The sequence below is a fragment of the Triturus cristatus genome, chromosome 9 (assembly GCF_964204655.1).
Source record: "Triturus cristatus chromosome 9, aTriCri1.1, whole genome shotgun sequence".
Taxonomy (NCBI): domain Eukaryota; kingdom Metazoa; phylum Chordata; class Amphibia; order Caudata; family Salamandridae; genus Triturus; species Triturus cristatus.
The window spans coordinates 756,247,473-756,266,673 of NC_140592.1; the positions used below are offsets into that span (position 1 = coordinate 756,247,473).

Genomic DNA, 19,201 nt, shown 5'->3' on the forward strand with positions numbered 1-19,201 from the left:
TAACGAGAACATACTATACCTGCAACTTGAATTTTCTGCCCTAGGGAATCATTGACTGAGTTCTATGAAATATTTTCTAAGTGTCAACTTTTAAAATAGCAAAATATTGTCTAAAAATCATCACAGTAATTAAATCGACTTTAATCACTTGATTCTAAGTACTGACCCAGGACTGAATCTAGGATCCAGTCCTGGAATTCCAAAAGTAATCCTAAAAGTAATCTGTGGCAAATAACATGAAACTTCCATTGAACTCAATGCATTATTGTGTCTAAAATGGTGTTGCATATTGCAACCACTTGTAACTGTTTACAAAAGTCAATTGCATATTGCAAAATTATTTATATAAAGCATCTCATTCTGAGAAAGTATATTTTAATTCCAATTGCTGGTTCTAAAACAAAACAAACATATATTTTTATATATAAACCATTGGCCTAGAATTCAGTTATTGAGTGTGTGAGACCATTTGCTGACTGAGTGTGTACAACAAATTCTTTACACTGTCCTCTGATACTGCCTTACTGCTCGACCAAGCTACCACTTTAGAGAGTAAGGTTATATCTAACTTTAGCATCTGGGGACTGTGGACTCTGTACACCCTGTACCTATTTGGGAACAGTATATACAGAGCCACTTCCTCACACCCACTCATCCTGCTCATCGCTAATGCCTCAGGTTTGTCATAGCAGGAAAACACTACCAATTCAATGTCCCCCACCACTCCTCCCCCTGTGTCCCTACTGCAATAAGGGTTTTTACAAAGTGCCTAGCAGTAGTAGCAGCAGCACACCTACGTCGGCAAAACATTCATGTATTCCTGTACTTGGATGATTGGCTAATCATAACAGTGTCAACAACACATATAGATAATGGACATGCTACACAACTTGAGGTTTGCCAGCAATGCCCCCAAGTCTCACCTTCAGCCTCTACAAATTTTAACCATATTTAGTAGCAATCCTCAACACAGTTTGTTTCGGATTAGCCTACCCCAATCCCTCGCGGAGAAAAAACCTTCAGACACTTCTACATCAATTTCAGAGAAAATTTGCTTACAGTTTAGACTGTTATGAGTCTACTAGGTATGATGGCATATTGCATTGCCATAGTTCCCAACGCAAGACTAAACATGTGCCCACTACAGCAATCTTTCTCATCAGTGTTCTCAGTCACAGGGTCACCTCCAGGATCCAGTGTTGATAGATTGCCAAACTCATCGTTCTCTACAATGGTGGAACACCAACAATAACATAGAGAGCTCTTCGCAGCTAAGATGTAAAAGAGCACTCATGTTTTACATAGATTGAACTAAAACTTTCAGAAAAATAAAACGGTTTGTTGCTTTTTCACCATCACATATCCAAGTCTGACATAGCCAGATGGCTAGTAAAATGCGTTAAGACTTGCTACATTAAAGCCAAGAGACCTTTACCTATTACTCCCAGAGCGCACACTACTCGTAAAGAGGAAGCAACAATGACTTTTTAAGGAAATATCCCCATAGATAAAATTTCTAAAGCGGCTACATGGTCTACACCACATACATTTACTAAACTCTACTGTGTAGACTTTTTTTAGCAGGCCAACAAGCCAATGTAGGTCAGGCAGTGGTATTTACACTTTTTCAAACTGCTGCAACGCCCACACGCTAGCCACTGCTTCTTAGGAGGGACTGTTTTAAAACTATGCAGAGCATGTAGATCTACAGCCACACCCACACCTGCCATCGGACAGATTACATACCTGTAAGCATCTGTTCGTTGCATTTAGTGCTGTAGATTTACATGTGCCCTCCCACCTCCCTGGAAGCTTGTGGCTGTTGCAATTAGTTTATACAATTTTCATGGACATCTTTATACTGACACTTTACTTACACTCCTCTCTCACCCGCCTGTGGGAATACAATCCAAAGGAGTCGCCTATGCGCAGGTATCACCGAGAGGAGGAGTTACTCTACCTTGTTACTCGAAAGACTTCTAAGAAAAAACAAGTTCCAGAACAGAACCCAACACTAGCTGGCAGGAGTATGCAGAGCATGTGAACCTGCAGCAGTACATGCCACAAACAGGTACTTATAGGGTGAGTAACATAATCCTTCCACTTTGAATGGTATACTTTGTAGCTCTTAGGAGTTCTTTCAGTAGTTTGTTACTTTTGTGTCTTCAACTAAGCCAATTTTAAATGTGTGCATTTTCTGTGCAGAGCCAGAAACTGCAGCGGTTATACATTTTTAAACATCAGGAGTGTAGTTGGGCTTAAAGTTTGTGTGACCCAGCCCCCCCCCCCCCCCCCCCCCCCCCAAAAAGAAAAACCACCACTACAGGAGTAATCCAGTCTGCAGTGGCTGCTTTGGTGTTCTAGCCATGGATTACTATTTACTGTTTGACTAACGGGCGCTTTGTTTTTTGTTTTGCAATTCTTGCACCCTAACAGTCCCTTGTGTACCCACACCCTTTTACCTGATTGATTAACTTTTCTCATAGTGCACAGTTTATAACTCTGCTCAGCGAAGGAAGCTCCATGCCTTCAAAGGATTTTCCCGCAAGGCTGTTGTGGTGGTCCCAAGTGAGGAGGACATAAGGAAAAGGCTGGAGCTGCGGCGGCAGGAGGGAGGAGAAGAGGTCCCTGAGCATGTGCTATTAGAGATGAAAGGTATGGCACCAATGCATTAAAGGTTTATTTACGTCCTGGCTGCTTGATGGGTAGCTATAGAGCAGTAAAGTAATTAGATAAAGTATCCAACCCATTTAGGGATTATGTGAAGTGATTTAATTGCCACTGTTAACAGACTCCTGTGTAGTACACTGATCTAAGTTGTAATCAAGTCTGCTCTCTCATCCTTGTCTTAGCTCTCTCATCCTTGTCTTAGCTCTCTACCCTTCAGGACTGCTTGAGCTTAAATAACCGTACAGGAGGGCTTGTAGAGCCTTCAGTGTCTTAAGTGCCATCTCTTACTATCACCAGTGGCACAGTCAGAGTTACCTGCAAAAGCCACAATGTGTTACATAAATACAGTGGCTGCGGGAAAGTTTCCTTTTTGGTTACCAAAAAGACAAGTTTGGAATAATTGCTGCCAGTTAATTTTAAAATAGTTAACAGTGAAAACTTTAGCAGATGGTCAATGTTGTGTATCAATTGCAATATCTGATGCATCTAGGTTGCATGTTTAGTTTAGCCTTTTTCATTTTTGATCTGCTATTTAAGAGCCCGTGACCCAGTGTCCTGAGGTTTGTGCTACATCGTTTATGATTTGTTTGCAATATGTTGAGCTGTTGATTTAGTTATGGAAGTTTACCAAAAACTACTTAGCCAGTCTGTGCTTTTTCCAGGGTATCTTGTGATCTCCCAACACTCCACTCGACTCACCTTCTGCTATTCGTTCTTTTGACTTTACACTTAAACCCAGATGTAATTTCTCCCTCCCTCTTTCCAGCCAACTTTTCCCTCCCTGAAAAGTGTGACTATGTGGACGAGGTTTTGTATATTGGCCTGTCAAAGGAGGAGGCAGAAAAGCTGGTGGCTGCAAACAGAGAGGAGGCTTTGAAAGTGCTCCCTCCACACGACAAGCGAGCAAATAGACGAAACAACCGCAATCGGCCTTACCATGGCTTCGGGCAGGGCAGCAGTGGTATGTCCTTGTTGTGCAGTGTTAGACTATTCTGTCCCTGAATGGTCAGTCCCACACAGTATGCATGTATGTGTCTTCGGTGAGTGTCCATGAGGTACGGTTATTTATTTGTATTCTTCCAGGTGGGGGCTCAGGCAGAGGATATGACAATCGTCCATATGCACAACAGCAACAGCAGAACTGGGGTCAGGCTGGAAACCGAGGGGTAAGTCAAAACAATACTTCATATATTCTATATGACATCAGGCATGGTGGAGGGTGGGTTTGTTCAGGATTTCAGTGACGGTTCCTATGATGCAGAACTAGAACTAAATGTAACCTCTTCTCTGCATCGTTGATTCTTCATTGGTAATCCTAAACGCCTGAATAGAGTAGCAAGCTTTAAAGACGCACCAGTGACTGTTGGCCTTGGCCAGAAGGAACCAATATATTGCAATCATTATTTGTGTGTATATATGTATGTATGTATATATATATGTGTGTGTATATATATATATATATAATCTAAAAATGTAGTATAATACAAGTATGTATTTATGTAATGGAAATTGTCTTAATATCTTTGTACTTGAAATTTTTGTATATCAGGGCAATACTGTCTAGTGAAAGTATAAATCGATTCCAAGTCACTGCTCTACAAATGTGCTTAATAGGAACATTTCGTAGCCTAGTAGTGGAATCGCTTTTACTCTAGTAGAGTATTTTCTGGTCTGTCTAGAAGTTTATTCGCTGACTGATAGTTTGTGATTCATAATGCTAACCACCTAGCAGTAGATTGTTTATTGTATCCTCGTATAATATAACCATAGTAAATGAATTGCTGATTAGACTTGCGTATCCCCATTACTTTTTGGAGACAGAATTTTAGAACTCATATCTAAGCGGAGGGATTGTTCAACCAGAGTGGAACGGTTTGGGAAAAGAGGCAGTAAAATAGATTAGACCGAATTAAGTAAAACTCCAACTCTACTGTGGGGAGGAATGAAGGATTTGTCCTCATTACTACTCTATTAGAATGAAAAATATTCTATGGCTCTATAGTTAATAGAGCTTGGATTTTGCTAACTCTTCAAGCTGAGGTTATAGTTATTAAAATTGCCACTTTCCAACAAAGATGTAATGTAGCTTTATAAAGGGGTTCAAAAGGGAGTACCCATTGTTTTTATTAATATCCTATTTAGTTCCCTTGGAGAAGGCTTTCGATAAATAATTGACTGCTAAGGAAATCTGTATATTTTCTGTAAGCATTGATTGGCCAAATAGAGAAATAAGGAAGTATGGCCTCCTTTTGGTAAGTAATAGGATTGTGATAATTGTTTTGGCATATGCCGATTGCTTCCACTTCATGAAATAACATTGTCTAGCAGAAGGACAATTAGCTTCTTTTAAAATCTGCAAGCACTCTGGTTGTAATCCTAGATGACCATACTGTCTAGCGTAAGGAGCCATGCTGCCAAATTCAGTGATTTCCGACTTGGATGTAGAATCTGGCCCTGAAGTCTCAATGACAGTTGGGTTTTAGTGGAAGTCTCTTGTGTGGTTTGATGGAGCATTGACAGGAGATCTGTGTACCACCACTGCCTTGGCCACTCCGAAACTATTGGGATCATTTTCTCAGGTGATGTTGACAATATCTGAATTGGAAGAGGTATATGGGGAAGGGGCGGAAATGCGTACGGAAAAACAAGCAACCAAGTCATACGGACATTGCATCCAAGCGACCAGAACACCAGTCGAAATGTAAAGTGTTTTAATTTATGTTTACTGCTTTCTGGTTATCACCCCTTTTATTTTTTCAGATATTTAATTTTGTCGTTTTTTTTTTAAAGGTATTTAATTATTATTAAACTTTTATACTTCTCATTAAATTTCTGCCATGTCATTACTATAATTTTATAAAGCTCACCAGAAGGTCATAGTTTCTGCTAATTTCTCCTGCGCTGCTCTGCGAGGCATTAAGTAAGGGCTTTTAAGCTTTAAACACACGCTCGTGCGTGTGCTTTTTTTTTTTTTCTTAGCCCCCAATTGGCCTGTGCATATCTTTTTTTTAAAACACAGCACGCAATTGGTGCAAGGTGGGTGATTGTCCCGCCTTGTTTGTTCGATGGCCTAGGGTCCTCGGGCGCGAGCTTCAATGCCATCTGTCTCCAATTATCGCGTTGGCTGTAATTGGAAACAGATGGTGCTCGCTTTTTTTGTATTTGTTTTCCTTAACCTCGTGGTTGCTATAAACAGTGCCTCGGAGGGTGTGGTTTCTCTGCCGCTTCAGTGTGTCTATCACCGCGCTGTTACAAAACAGCCGTCACACGTCTTTTCATAAACTTACACACAGGCACCTTGCTTCGCTTCTGGGCCGCTGCGGTAATTTACAAGAGACAAAGAAAGGAATCATGTGAGTTTGTTGTGCTCTTCGCTACCACTAGAGATGTCGGGCTATGGTTGGAGAGTGTTGTTCTTGTGACTCGCGGCCCATTCAATGCAACATACACTACAAATAATACCACAAACTGCCACATAATTACACGCCACAAACAAGTACAAAAAAACATTTTTTCATTTAATCTTTTTTTAATAAAGATTTTCAGTTCTGTCATCATTTCTAGAAAAATAGCAAAAATAATTAACACTTCTTATTATAACTTTTCAACGTAATGCACAGCAGCAACACTACTCTACAACATAGCCAAAAATTGGGCCTAAACACAAAGTCCCAAAGGCACGACCTATTGGCTATGCCAATGCTTGTTGTTAGTTGCACATTTTGCAAAAACACTAAAATGAGGAATAAACTGATAACCACCTTTCCCGCAGTAAAATCACAATAGACTTAGCAAATAGCAAAGAGTTGCATTTTTAAAAGTCATGGCACTTCGTTGTATAATGCAAAGGCTCTGTCCCCCTCACACACATTTCAGCCCTCTTTGTTAACATGTCTGTTGTAGCTTCAACCCCCTCATACCTGGTCTCAGCCCCCAGGCCAGCACCTTCTGTGTGCTCTTGAAAACACACAATAGCTTTCCACGTCCAGTTATAGTGGCAAGACAAGAGCCCAAAGTGAGTGACTGAAATGGAATACAAAACTTTCCTGAAAAGGTTTAGTTTACAGATGTCCTCTGTTTAGCGCAGCATTCATCTTCGCTGACTGGCTTTACAATAGATCAGCACCGCAGTGTTATTTGTGGCCGCTGAAGTCTCGCTCCTTCGCCCATTTATTTATTTTTATTTATTTTATACAATTTATAAAGCGCGCAAATACCCATGGGTGTCCCGGCGCTACGGACAGTGAGCATGAACCAAGAGCTATAGGCTATTGGCTGAAAAGCCATGTTTTTATCATTTTCCTGAAGGCAAGTAGTGTCGGACTGGACTTGATGTGGATGGGGAGAGAATTCCACAGCTTGGCGGTGGCGACGGTAAACCGTGTGTCACCCCATGAAGCTGTTTTAGTGCGAGGGACCCTCAACAAATTCGCTGCAGATGACCGCAGAGATCGGATGGGGGTGTAGGCACCAAGAGCTTCCTTCAGGAACGTAGGTCCAGTATTGCGCGTGGCTTTATAAGCGAAGCAGAGGGCCTTGAATTTAATACGGCTTCTTATAGGAAGCCAATGAAACTGTCGTAGCACTTTTGAGATGGATTTGCATTTAGGGGTACCTGATAGAATTCTGGCAGCTGAGTTCTGGACCTGTTGTAGTTTGTTGAGGATTTTGCTCTGCATTCATGAAGAGACCATTACAATAGTCAGTTTGTGACATTACTAAGGTGCTGACCAGGGTCTTTCCAGCACTGAGTGGGAGGAATGGTAAAGAGTTTTTAAATCATTCTCGGCGTGTAAAATGATGATGAAACAACATTGTTGACATGAGGTGTGAAGGACAACTTGTCAAATATGACACCTAGGTTCCTGACCTTAGATACAGGGAGTGGAGGAGGTCCCAGTTTGGTAGGCCACCAGGAGGGGGACCAACCCGGGGATAATTTGCCAAAAGTAATTACCTCTGTTTTTTCAGAGTTTAGTTTTAGGCAATTGTTAGCCATTCATGTACTGATGGCTATCATTCCGTCCTGAAAATTGGCTGCGACTGCTTCTCCATCCTTATGCACAGCCAGCACCAACTGTGTGTCATCGGCGTAGGAGGTGAGACCCATCCCATGTGTTTTGATGACTCTTGCCAAGTCCGACACATAGATATTAAATAGTGTCGGACTCAACGAGGATCCTTGCGGCACGCCACACGGGAGGGCAAATGACGGGGAATCAAAAGTGCCAAGACTCACTAATTGGGTGCGGTTAGAAAGAAAAGAGGCCTTTGGCTCAGTCTGATACCGATGGTTGTGACAGTCGATCAAGGTAGCATGGTCGACCGTGTCAAATGCCGCTGACAAGTCCAAAAGTACCAGGACAGCAGCACCACCTTGATCTAGTATTGTTCTGATTTCCTCTGATGCCTTAATAGGGGCTGTTTCGGTTCCATGGCCCTTACGGAAACCAAATTGCGTGTCATCCAGCAAGTTATTATCTTCAATGTATTTTGACAGCTGGGAGGCTAGCAATGGGCCCTTGTCAGTCATCCTCCTCTCAGTGCTTCCACATTTTCTCCATGCCCCACAACTGAGACGTTTAAAAAAAAAAAAAAACCACAAGATTTTGCAAAAATTGCATAAGTCAGTTGCAAAAACTGAAAACTCCATTCTTCTGAAGAGAACATCTCCCCAGCCTCCCATTAATGCATTTACATAGCAAGACACATTTTAAACTCCATCTGGCACTTTTGTAGAAAGTTTTGTTTTGCTCCCATCTACCTAACCTTACACCCAATCTCCACTTTTTACTGCCCATAGTCTTATATTTGCTTACTTTAATTGATAGGACACATTAAACTCCTAGTCAAAGGAGATATATAGTTTTTTTTTGTATGGTTTGAATCTCTGGTCTCGAGATGCTTTTGAAGCCTTTTCTTGTGACCGTGGCGTAATATGCTCTTACATGCCTGGGCCACAATACTGCTGCACTCCAATTTGGATTCCAAAGATATTCCCTTTAGTCACATGACTTTGGGTAGAAGGTTGACGACTTAATGCTTACTTGAAGAGCTGATACGGCGGTGAAGCCCAAATTTGGTGTAAGTCACTTTCTAGTCAGTGCTATACTTTCATAAAGTGAAAATGAAATTTTTAGCAGGCAATTGCTACATTTAAACTTTGATTAACTAGTTTACAACTCCAAATGTCTTTTGTGCGCTTGTAGACTCTAATTTTTTGGTTAACATTAAATCCTCTAAGAATATTCCTATTGGCGATGCATTGGCTCTCCAACTAAGGTTATCTGCCATAAGAGTTAAAAACAAAATGAAGAGTTAACTAATCAGTTAAAACAATAAAACTGATAACACTGTAGATTTCGCCCTCCTTCGACATCTATATAGCACAGACAGATCAAAAAGGGGGGTTCCTTATTGATTTTAGTGCCGTTTCAGCACTCAACTTGTAAAGTAATGGTCAAGTCCTGGTTATGTCATGTTGATTTGTATTGCGCACTTATCACAGAGGGCAACTAGGCACTTGGGCAAGGTGTGTGGTCCTATGGTGCTTATGTGAAGAGCCAGGTCTTCAGCTTTTTGCAGAACTCAAGAAGTGAGGAGGCTCTGAAGTGTTGAGGGAAGTCGATCCATGTCTTGGGTGCGATGTTGTAGAATGAGCGACCCAGTGTTGCTTTTTTGCGCATGCGGCGAGTGAGGCAGAGCATAGGTGTCTGGTGGGTTGGCGAAAGTGTATGCAACTGTTCAGGTATTCTGGTCCTGTGTTGTGAAATGCTTTTTATGTGTCAGTGAGAATTTGACTTGCTTGCGCTTGTGAATGGCGAGCCATTGAAGCTTCCTGCAGTGATGTGGGTGCGGCTTGGGAGGTGGAGTACAAGTCATGCGGCTGTGTTCTGTATGGTCTGAAGTCTGTGTAGGAAGAGTTTGAAGAGTCTGGCATAGTGTGTTGCTATAGCCCAGCCTGCTGAGAGCAGTACTTACGCCTTTTTTGAGTTTAGCTTCAGGCAGTTGGCTCGAATCCAGTCTGCTATCATGGTCCTGCAGTTGGTTCTGGTGGAGTTTGTCTTGTCTGTCAGAGAGAGGGTGAGTTTGGGGTCATCGGCGTAGGAGATGACAGTGATGTCTTAGATTGGATGATGTTGGCCAGCGGTGTCATGTATATGCTGAAAGGAGTGGAGCAGAGGAACGATTCCTGTGGGGGCATCTCAGTTTCTTGGTCTTTGATGTGAAGGATGGCAGCCTAACCCTTTGGCTTTTTCCAGGGAGGAAGGAACAGATCCGTTTGAGAGTGGATCCTTGTATGCCAATCTCCTGGAGTCTTCTGATGAGGGTGTTGTGGTGTGGGAGACAGTATAGAAGGCCGCAGAGGAGTTGAGCAGGCTGGGGGCTGCTGTTTCTCATTGGTCCAGGATGTTTTGAACATCACCAGTGGCCACAATAAGTGCTGTTTCGGTGCTCTCTCTTTCTGAATCCTGGTTGTGTGTTGTCTAGAAGATGGTGAAGGTCGAGGGGGGGATTGTGAGTTGCTTATTAATGGCCTTCTCACTTTGGCTGGCTAGGAAAGCATGGATATGGGTTGGAAGTTGCTCAGTTGATTTTGGTTGGCTGTAGAATTCATGAGGAGGGCGTTGATTTCTGCAAATTTCCATTCATCCAGGAAAGTGGCGGACGTAATGGGAGAGGTTAATGTGGGTCAGTGTGGTGCTGATTGGTGATGTTCCCAGTTAGTAGATGTGGTGGGGGGAAAAGTGGATCGTCTGCATGAATGCCGCTGTTTTGTTTCTGGTGATGGTTCTCAATTCAGTCAGGTGGGCATCTTGGTTGGTAGGTTACTAATCAGTTCTCTGGTGCTGGGTTGGTGTGCGAAGTTGGTGTAGATGTTAACGATTTTGATGTGGAAAAAGTTGGATTGGTTGTCACAGAGTTGTTTGAAGGCAGCAATGTTGACGGTGGCTGAAGGTGAGGTGAAATCCTTGACGATCAAGAAGATCTCCTTGCAGCTGTTGACGCTTCCTTCTATGAAGTCCACTGGTGTTTTTTTTTCTTGGTGTCTCTAAATTGTTGGTCACGGCGTCTGAGTGCAGTCTTGTAGGTAGTTAGGTTGTGGTTGGCTCTCCATTTCCTGTCTAGCTGTTTACAGTGTATGGTGTCTCCGAGGTCTTCTGTGGACCAGCTGGCTGCTTATTTCATCTACTAATGTTGGGTTTGAGTGTGAGGGTCTCAGCGCAGTTCTTGATCCAGTTATTGATGTCCTTGTCGAAGGTGCCTGTTGGGCTAGGCTGATTGGTGCTGAGGGCCCTGGGAACAGCTGCTTCTGTGATTTTGCCCCATCTGTGGCTTAGAATCTTGAAGCTGGTAGGGGTGTTTTCTTAAGGTGTGTTGATTTGGAAATGGAGGATAGTGGTCGGTCTATGAGGGCCTTGTGATGGAGTTGCATTTGAATCTGTGGCTTGTGGTCAAGATGGGGTCCAGTGCGTCTCCTGCGGTGTGTGTTGGTTCTGTGACAAGCTGGGCGAGTCTGATGTTGCTCAAGCTTTCGAGGAGTGCTGTGGAGTAGGGGTAGTTTCAGTCTTCCAGCTGAAGTTGAGGTCCCCGAGGAGAATGTAGGCTCTGCAGTAGATTGTGGCAGAGTGGGTCTGTCACATGGTTGGTAAAGGTGGCTCATGGTCCTGGTGGTCAGTAGGCAAAGGTTCAGTTTAGGGTGAATTATTTCAGAGATTTGCAGACGTTCTCCATGGATGCTGTGCATTTGATGGATTCCTTGTAGACGATAGCGAGTCCTACAGGCTTGTGAAGTTGGTCCTGTTGAGAGATCTTGTAGCCCTCTGGTATTGCCTTAGCGATGTCTGCAGTAGATGAGGGGTTGAGACAGGTTTCTGTGGTGAAGAGGATGTCTGGTGCGTCGCTGCTCAGAAGGTCCCATTTTTCAGTTGTTTCCCAAGTGATCATGTGTTAAGAAGCATGCATGTGAGTGAGTGTTGCTGTGCGGGTTTGATGTGGTGTAGGGTAGGGGTGTATGCATTTTTATTCTTGTGTGGTGTGTTGAGAGGGGATGTTGATCACATTGTTAGTATTTGCGTGGGGGTGTGGGTGGCTGCTGGAGAACCTAAGGAGTGCTGCAGACCAGGGTTCCTGCCAGTCCAGGTGTAAACGGGTGCAGGTGGGCTTGCCTTTGGCACTTCCCGTGTTGCAGCTGTGATTAAGTAGGTCCTTGGAGGAGGGGGGAGACCAGGGTGTCATGGTGTCATTTACTGTGCTGATGGGTAATAAAGTCCTCGTGCTTGGTTGATTTTAAAGACTGTTTTGGTAGGGGAAAAAACAATATTGTTACTCCCTGTCCAGATGGATGGTGGGAAATTCAGTGATGTCACCCGGTGCTGATGAGTGGTGGGGATAAATGCACTTATATTACTAATATCATTTGTCTTCCAGACATTTGTTCATATATCAAGCCATGCCTTGAAAAATTGTAACCATGTTACCAGAACTGCAGGTTCAGTGACTTGAATAATCTACCTGACCTAACTGCAATGTGCTTGACTTATAAACTGGTCTCAAATTGTGTGATCCTAGGCAAATATTTTATTTCACTTATTCGCCTTTTTCTTCATTGATCACATATGAGAGCACCGTCAATGTGTGAGTTCAGCATGTCTTCTCTATAAAAACCTCTTTTTGATTTAAAAGACTTAAATTTGCTCCATGTAAAATCAGAATATAGCCCATATAAAGGGTACCCGCGACCACTGACTTGCTTGCCTCTTAGTTCACTAATCGAATTATGATGGTGGGGGGGAAGGCATGTTTGTCGGCTTCTGTTTAGATGTGCTTACTTTTAATAAATATATTACTGAATCATGAAGTGGTAGCGTACTGTCACAGGCAGCTCATTTTCCATTGAAATGGCCACACACTTTCCCAGTGACACGCAGCTTTACTGATAAAATTTAGTGTACACACGATGTGTCTAAATTGGGTGTCATCAAATACTTATTTGCACATCACCCGTTAAATTATTCTAATTTGTTTTGATCCTATTAATCTTTACATGACCCTTCATGATTACAAAAGAAGTGCTTTCCTCACTGCTATGTTTTAAATTATTTGTACAGTTAATTTACAAGCTCTTGGGCTGTTAGGAAAACACACTCCATGTACCGCCGCACAATTGTCAGACACTTCACTTTACAAATTCCTTTAACTTTACAGTGAGAGAAATGCTGAATGAGTACCGGGGTCGGGAATCTAATTTGGATGCCCCTGCTTTAGCATGGCACAAGATCGAGGATGAGTAAAGCTTCGACACAGTGGCAGTGTATGTCATGCATTCTTTTGGTTGGAGAATGGAAACAAGGCTACATTTAAAAATCCCATGAGTTCCTAGTAGAAAAAGACTGCTGAATAGTTCTTTCTGAGTACTGCTGTTTGGTAGATGGTACAGAGGTGATGGGTTGGTGCGCAATTTCTGATTAAAGTGAAGTTTCTCTTCCGGTCCTTCCCATCTGTCTATCTCTAAATATTGCTACAAGAAGACTGACAGTCTGGTGCAGAAATCACTGTGCCCCTTTTGAGGTACTTCTGATTGGTGGCATCCCCGTTGTCTCCTGCTGTGAGAGGTGCCATCACTTTGCACAAACGCGGTGTCTAAGAAGTCTGAAAATGACATTTAAAAGCGAACCAACCCAAACAAGTTTTGAAGCCTTAGACCGTGAATCCACATTTCCTGTCTGGAAAATGTAAATGAAAGTGGGATTCAAACTACCCCGCTTTGTTCCAGTTGCAAGATGTTCTTGCCTATGGACTCCAGAGTACTTGAAGATTTAATTAGCCAGAACAGGTGCCTGGCAGCCAGTCTCCAAGAGTTATGGGGATAGCACCTAAAGTCAATGTAGGAAGCTGGCTCTGAATATACTCTACCACAGTATGGTATAGTGTGCACGGAGTCCAGTGGATCCCAAGAGATATAGCAGAGGCTAAAGTAGATTATACATCTTTTGCGGTAGTGTGGTTGAGCAGTCGGGCTTATCAGAGGGTAATGTTAAGCATTTGTTGTACAGTCAGGCAAGAAATGTCACGCTTAGACTGAATCCAGACTAATTATTTGTATACAAAGTTTTTACTTTGTTGTTTTTATTTCTAGAACCAAGATTCCCTTAGTAGCTGGTAAGTAAGACTTTCTATACATTTATATTTTGCAAGCTACAGTGTATACTGGTTTTGCAGAAGCATGTAAGTTACTTTGCAATAGAAGAAATGGGTTATACCACTTTAGAGTACTTGAAATTACTCCACATTACTTTCAGATTACTTTGTAGTTACTTTTCTAGTTTGGCATGGAACAAACTAGTAACATTGTCTAAGCTTCACAGGACATCAGTAAGCAGGTCACCCCTTTTTAAAGACACTAAGTTACTTTTGTTGCAGTACAAGACAGTTCAACACGGAAGATTTGTCAGGGAAAACCCACCATACAATCCTATGGCAAAAACAAAGTGTTAGGTTTACAGTTAAGTAAACGGTTTTGGATACAGAGTTTTGGGGGGTAGAACCAAGGTTCCCTCAAGGTTCAGGTTGGCACTCAAGGGGCAGCAGCACTAGTGCGGCCGGGTGCAGGGTGCCAATGTTAGCCAATAGTGCTATGAGGCACCTAGGTTGGGGGTTGCTCACAGCCAGGCCACTCTGTCTTGGTCCTGGGGTTAAGGGGAAGGCAAAGGGGGTCCCAAGTTGGCACCAAGACACCACCACCACCACCTGCGGCAGCCGGGTGCAGTGTGCTTAAGAGGTGTTGGGAGCCCAGTGCAATCCTATGGAGGGTGCCAGTTTTGGCTTAGGGTTGCAGGCTCGGTCCAGGAAGCCTTCTGGGAGGAACCAACAGCTGGGCAGGTAAGTGGAGATGTCCCTTGACATCAGGACACTTCGGGATCTGGTCACTAGGACACTGGGTCGGAGACTGCAGGGGTGCCTTTTGAAGTCAGAAATCTGCTTACTGCTCCAGTTGCAATGGAGGGGAGTGATCATGAAGAGGCGGTATGCAGCGACACAGAACCAATTGCGGTGACACCCCTCTGGTTTGGGGGTCAGAACTGATGGGGGGCCACTTCAGGATGGAAGGACACGGGTCGTGGACGACGGGAGCAGAGGTAAGACCTGCAGCAGGGTTTCTTGGTCCGGTAGGGGTTGGATCTTTTGTGGACAGGATTGCTGTCCTCCGTAGTCTCAAGTCATAGTTGAAGTGGAGGATCAGTCCTCCAAAGTCTGGAGGTTGCTGATCCATTTTGGAGCCATCGTCTTTTTTTTTTTCCCCGAAGCTGCAGGCAGGCCTGTAGGGCTAGCACCCGCCAAGTCAGTCGGACCTGGAGTCTTCACTGCTGCGACGTCTTCCGGATTCCAATCTTAGGTCGTCGAACTGGTTTCTGGGCTGCCCCTAAATACTATTTAAGGAGTGTATTAGGGGTCTCGAGGTAGTAGCCAATGGCAATCTGCAAGATGGCAGGCACTGAAGTGGGCTTCACCTTGCCTCCTCCACATGAGGGCTGGGCTGTCCAGGATTTCCCCTCCAAAAAGAAGGGGGAGAGACAGAAAAGGGGCCTGCTCCTAAAAGCAGGAAAGGCTGGGGGTCATCTCGCAAGGCCTTCGAAGCTCCCCTGCCACAGATGGCTCTTCATGACCTGGGGGAGGTGTGAACACATCTGCCCAGGAAAGGTTTTGTTCCTGGGCCCAGGGAGCGAAAGCTCCCACCCTAGGGGTCCAAAAACTTGTCTCGTGGTGGCAGGCTGGTGGTCACCAGTTAGGAACCCACTAGAGGCTTGTTTGGTTCAGGGGTTCCCTCTAGAAAGGACCCCTGAGTGCAGAGAATAGTAAACGTGACACTGGAATCGGTGCAGGTTTATTATTTTCTGATGTTTGGTCATTACGGGTTTCCTAGCATCATGATGGCTTTGCTGAATCCTGTGATGTTTGGTATCCGTTTCCAGACCATATACTCAGGATGACTTTACTGAGCACTTATAACATTTAAGAATGGCCTTAGATATTCTAGGGGCCTCTCTGTTAATGCAGATAGGTCCTCACATGAGTGAAAGTGCACCCTGACTTAAGGGTGACTTACCTAGGCCTCATGCAGTGCTGGGTAGGCATGGCACACATGGATGTGTTCCATGTCGACTCCTCACTTTTAGCTGCACCAAAACACACAGGCTGCAATGGCAGTGGTGCATGTTTGTGGTGAGAGGTCTCAGAGGGTGGCATAATACATTCTGCAGCCCTAAGAGGCCTTTCCCTGGCTACCACGCCCATGGCTCCGCAGTTACCCTTTACAAGGGACTTACAGGTATGCCAGAGTTGTGCCAATTGTGGAAACAATGGTACAGGTTTTAGGAAAAGAACACAAGCCCTGGGTACCTTATTGGCAGGGACCCAGGTTGCACACTGTCAAAGTGCATCAGAAACCTGGCAAAAAGTGGGGGGTTACTGCAACAGAAATCCACTTTCCTGCAGTCAACACTTTCCGTTGGAGGGGAGGGTGTGCCTAAAAATTTCAAATGAAATATTTTGTCTGTGGCATGTATAGCTGTAGAGACGCATGCTGCGCATGATCCTGCCGTCTAGTGATGAGCTTGGATGTGGACAGCTTATTTTTCTTCAAAGAAGTCTTTGAGTCACAAGATATGGTGACTCCACCTATCACTGGTAATGCTCATGGGCATCTGCTCCACTGTTTGGCTTGGAAGGTCTGGTTTGAACGTGCATCCTGCAATCTCCGTGCCAATATCATGTGCTCATCATCACCGGTACCTCTTGGTTCTTCCACCTTGATTCACATGGACTTCTCTTCGTCGAGCTAGACAACAAAGATCTTTCCTGCCCCCTCTTGGGGCTTTCTCCATATCATCTTCCATCAAGAATGCAGTCTCCAATATGCTTTTGCAGAACTCTCCACAGTGCCATTCGAAATGCCCCATTACAGATCACCATTGGTAGTGTAACTTCTGACTTTTACCGGCGCAACTCAACCAATTATCCGACCACCTGCACTGAAGAAATTGCTCCAGATCCGACCATCGACATCTACAGCCCCTTCAAAGCTTGCTTTGGCTTCCAAGATTCCTTTGGCACCGAAAGGCCTTTCGGTGTACGATGTACAGAAGCCAACATCGGCATTGAAAGTGTTCGGCACCCAAAGCCCCATCGTCAACTGGGTCGGAGGATCAATAGCAGCCAATCCTGCTTCGGCTCCAGGAGGTGCTTGACACCCGACCTAGTCTCACCATCCACCCTCACTTTCTTTCCCTGAAACTGACCTTTGAGGAAGAGCTTGATTAAGAACCCTGTTCTCCACCCACATTGAGGAAGCATTGACTGCACTAGTCCAGCACCACTTAAGCACCCTGCAGTACCTCTTCCCCCACCACCTCACAAGGGATCACCATGCTACTGTTATGGGTTTGCGGGGTGGGGGGGATGATCCTCTTATCCCCTTGAGCCGTACGAGGCATCGTTTGATGTAATGCCATCACACTCGTTTTTGTACCAATAACAGCACTGGGTCTACATTGTTATCCGTTTTTTATGACATCGGGCTAGCAGTAGGTATGGGTAAGGCCGCTTCCATGATTTTACCTTTCCACTGCCTTCAATACAGTCTTGCATAGCTGGTTAATTACAAAATGTATGATATTGGCTTGCATTCGAAAGCTCACCAATGGTTTGGTTTCTTCTTAACATTGATCGTACTCCAGAGCAGCTCGGCACTTCTAGATCCCATTCCCACAAATCAGCTTGCAGAGTCCCACAAGGCTCATCTTTGAGCCTGACTCTCTTCAACATTTACGTGGCCCCATTAGCACAAAGCGTAAGAAAATGGGGTCTTGATGTCTGCTGTTATGCCAACAATACTCAATTGATTATTTCATTGGGTGAGAGACGTGATGAAACCTGAGGCAAGTAGCAGGAGTGCCTAACCGAAATAGGTTGGATGACCAGTCACTGCTTTAAAAGTTCTATGCAGATAAGACTGAGATCCTGCTATTCGGTGAGGTAGCCTATTTTGGGAGGCATTTCATTGGCCTAAATCTCTGGGGGATAGGCCCAACCCTAAGAACTCAGGTGATTGTGGACGACTTTCAGTGCAAGAGATTGTCAAGGCCACTTATGGCAAATGGCTCGGCATCCTCAAATTATTGAGAAGATTATTTAACTGGATTCCAATTCCTTGGCAGAAAACCATAGTCCAGGCCTTGATTACTAGCCATTTGGACTATGGTAATGCCCTCTTTGTGGGCATGGCATATTGCCTCTTTACAAGATTACGGGTGATTTCCCAATGCCGCAGCCAAGCTAATTTGTAACCTAGACCGATTTGGCTTGGCATCAGCAAATAAACAGGTGCTGGGGACAACGACCCAAGAGATGATCATATCAACACACCTATAGCTACAGACCCAGACCTGTACCCAACAAAGCCATCCCCTCATGATGATACTACTTTGTATCACAAGATCATCAACAGGGATTCCACCATATACAAGGTAGAGATTCATAGGGATCAAGAAGACTAGGACCCATGAGTCAGTGTGGTACCTACTAATGCTGAAAGGCATGAAAAGAACTGCTCCTAAAACCTTTAAAGACTGTAAAAAGTAGGATAATCCACCAGATATCATGGGCCAACTTGTACCTTACTCTCTGGTGGTTCTTACAGCGCAAAAGCACTAAAATGCACAGGGCCCTGTTGATGCTCCTCTGCCAGATAGAGAGCAGAAAGATTGATGCAGCAGGCAAATGTGTCACTGCCAAATCTGTGAACCAATGGAGAATTGCAAAGTATCGGACTGCTCTCACATCATGACCGTGCTCACTGAGATAAGATCCAGGAGCTCCTCCAACACCTCCCAGATAAGTACAAGGAGCGGGGACATAACTGTGTCAGAAGGGAAGCTCATTTCGAACACCATTTGCTATGCCCTAGAAGCAGCTGACAACAGCAACACAGGGCATTAACTTAAGTGCCCTGATATAACGCCGTGCCTGGCTTCATGTATCTGGTTTTAAATACCTCAACCTGCCTTTCGATGGGGAGGACCTCTACGGACCACAGGCTAAACAGACACTACAAAGGCGATGGAAGCTCTTCAGGTGACTTCTGCACTAGGTTCCTTTGGTTGGTCCCACTATAGAGGGTGTCCAAGCCCCTCCCCCCCCAAGACATCTATCTCCTACCAGAGGTAGCAGCACAAACTAATGCCATCATGGGGAGGGTACACGTGTGTTAACTCTAGAGGGGCCCAAGCTAAATATCAGCCCCCACAGTTAGTGAATCTCCCCCCCACCCCCACCCCCCCATACATCACAACTGCCTGGGGGTGAGGATAGACTGCAGGAGTTTCCCACCTGTTGGTGGAGAATCACCTCCAGTCCGTTGGTTATTTCCAAAATCGGGTGGAGTTGCTGCTTAGAACTCACCTCAACCACGCCAGATATCCTTCCCCGCAGACACACCCTCAAGCAAGAACACCAGCACCTACTTCAGGAG

At 44.4% G+C, this 19,201-nt stretch overlaps 1 protein-coding gene across 3 annotated transcripts in view; it reads left to right on the top strand.

Annotated features, from left to right (window-relative positions):
* Positions 1 to 19,201, top strand: part of HNRNPUL2 (heterogeneous nuclear ribonucleoprotein U like 2) — a 49,484-nt gene that overhangs the window by 15,690 nt on the left and 14,593 nt on the right. For 2 of the 3 annotated variants that reach the window (XM_085626068.1, XM_085626069.1), the window contains exons 10-12: positions 2,487 to 2,655; positions 3,437 to 3,631; positions 3,754 to 3,836. In XM_085626068.1, the coding sequence (XP_085482194.1) occupies positions 2,487 to 2,655; positions 3,437 to 3,631; positions 3,754 to 3,836 (447 nt within the window). Of the gene's footprint in view, positions 1 to 2,486; positions 2,656 to 3,436; positions 3,632 to 3,753; positions 3,837 to 13,810; positions 13,834 to 19,201 lie in introns of all 3 variants that reach the window. The other variant, XM_085626070.1, reaches the window with a different exon arrangement.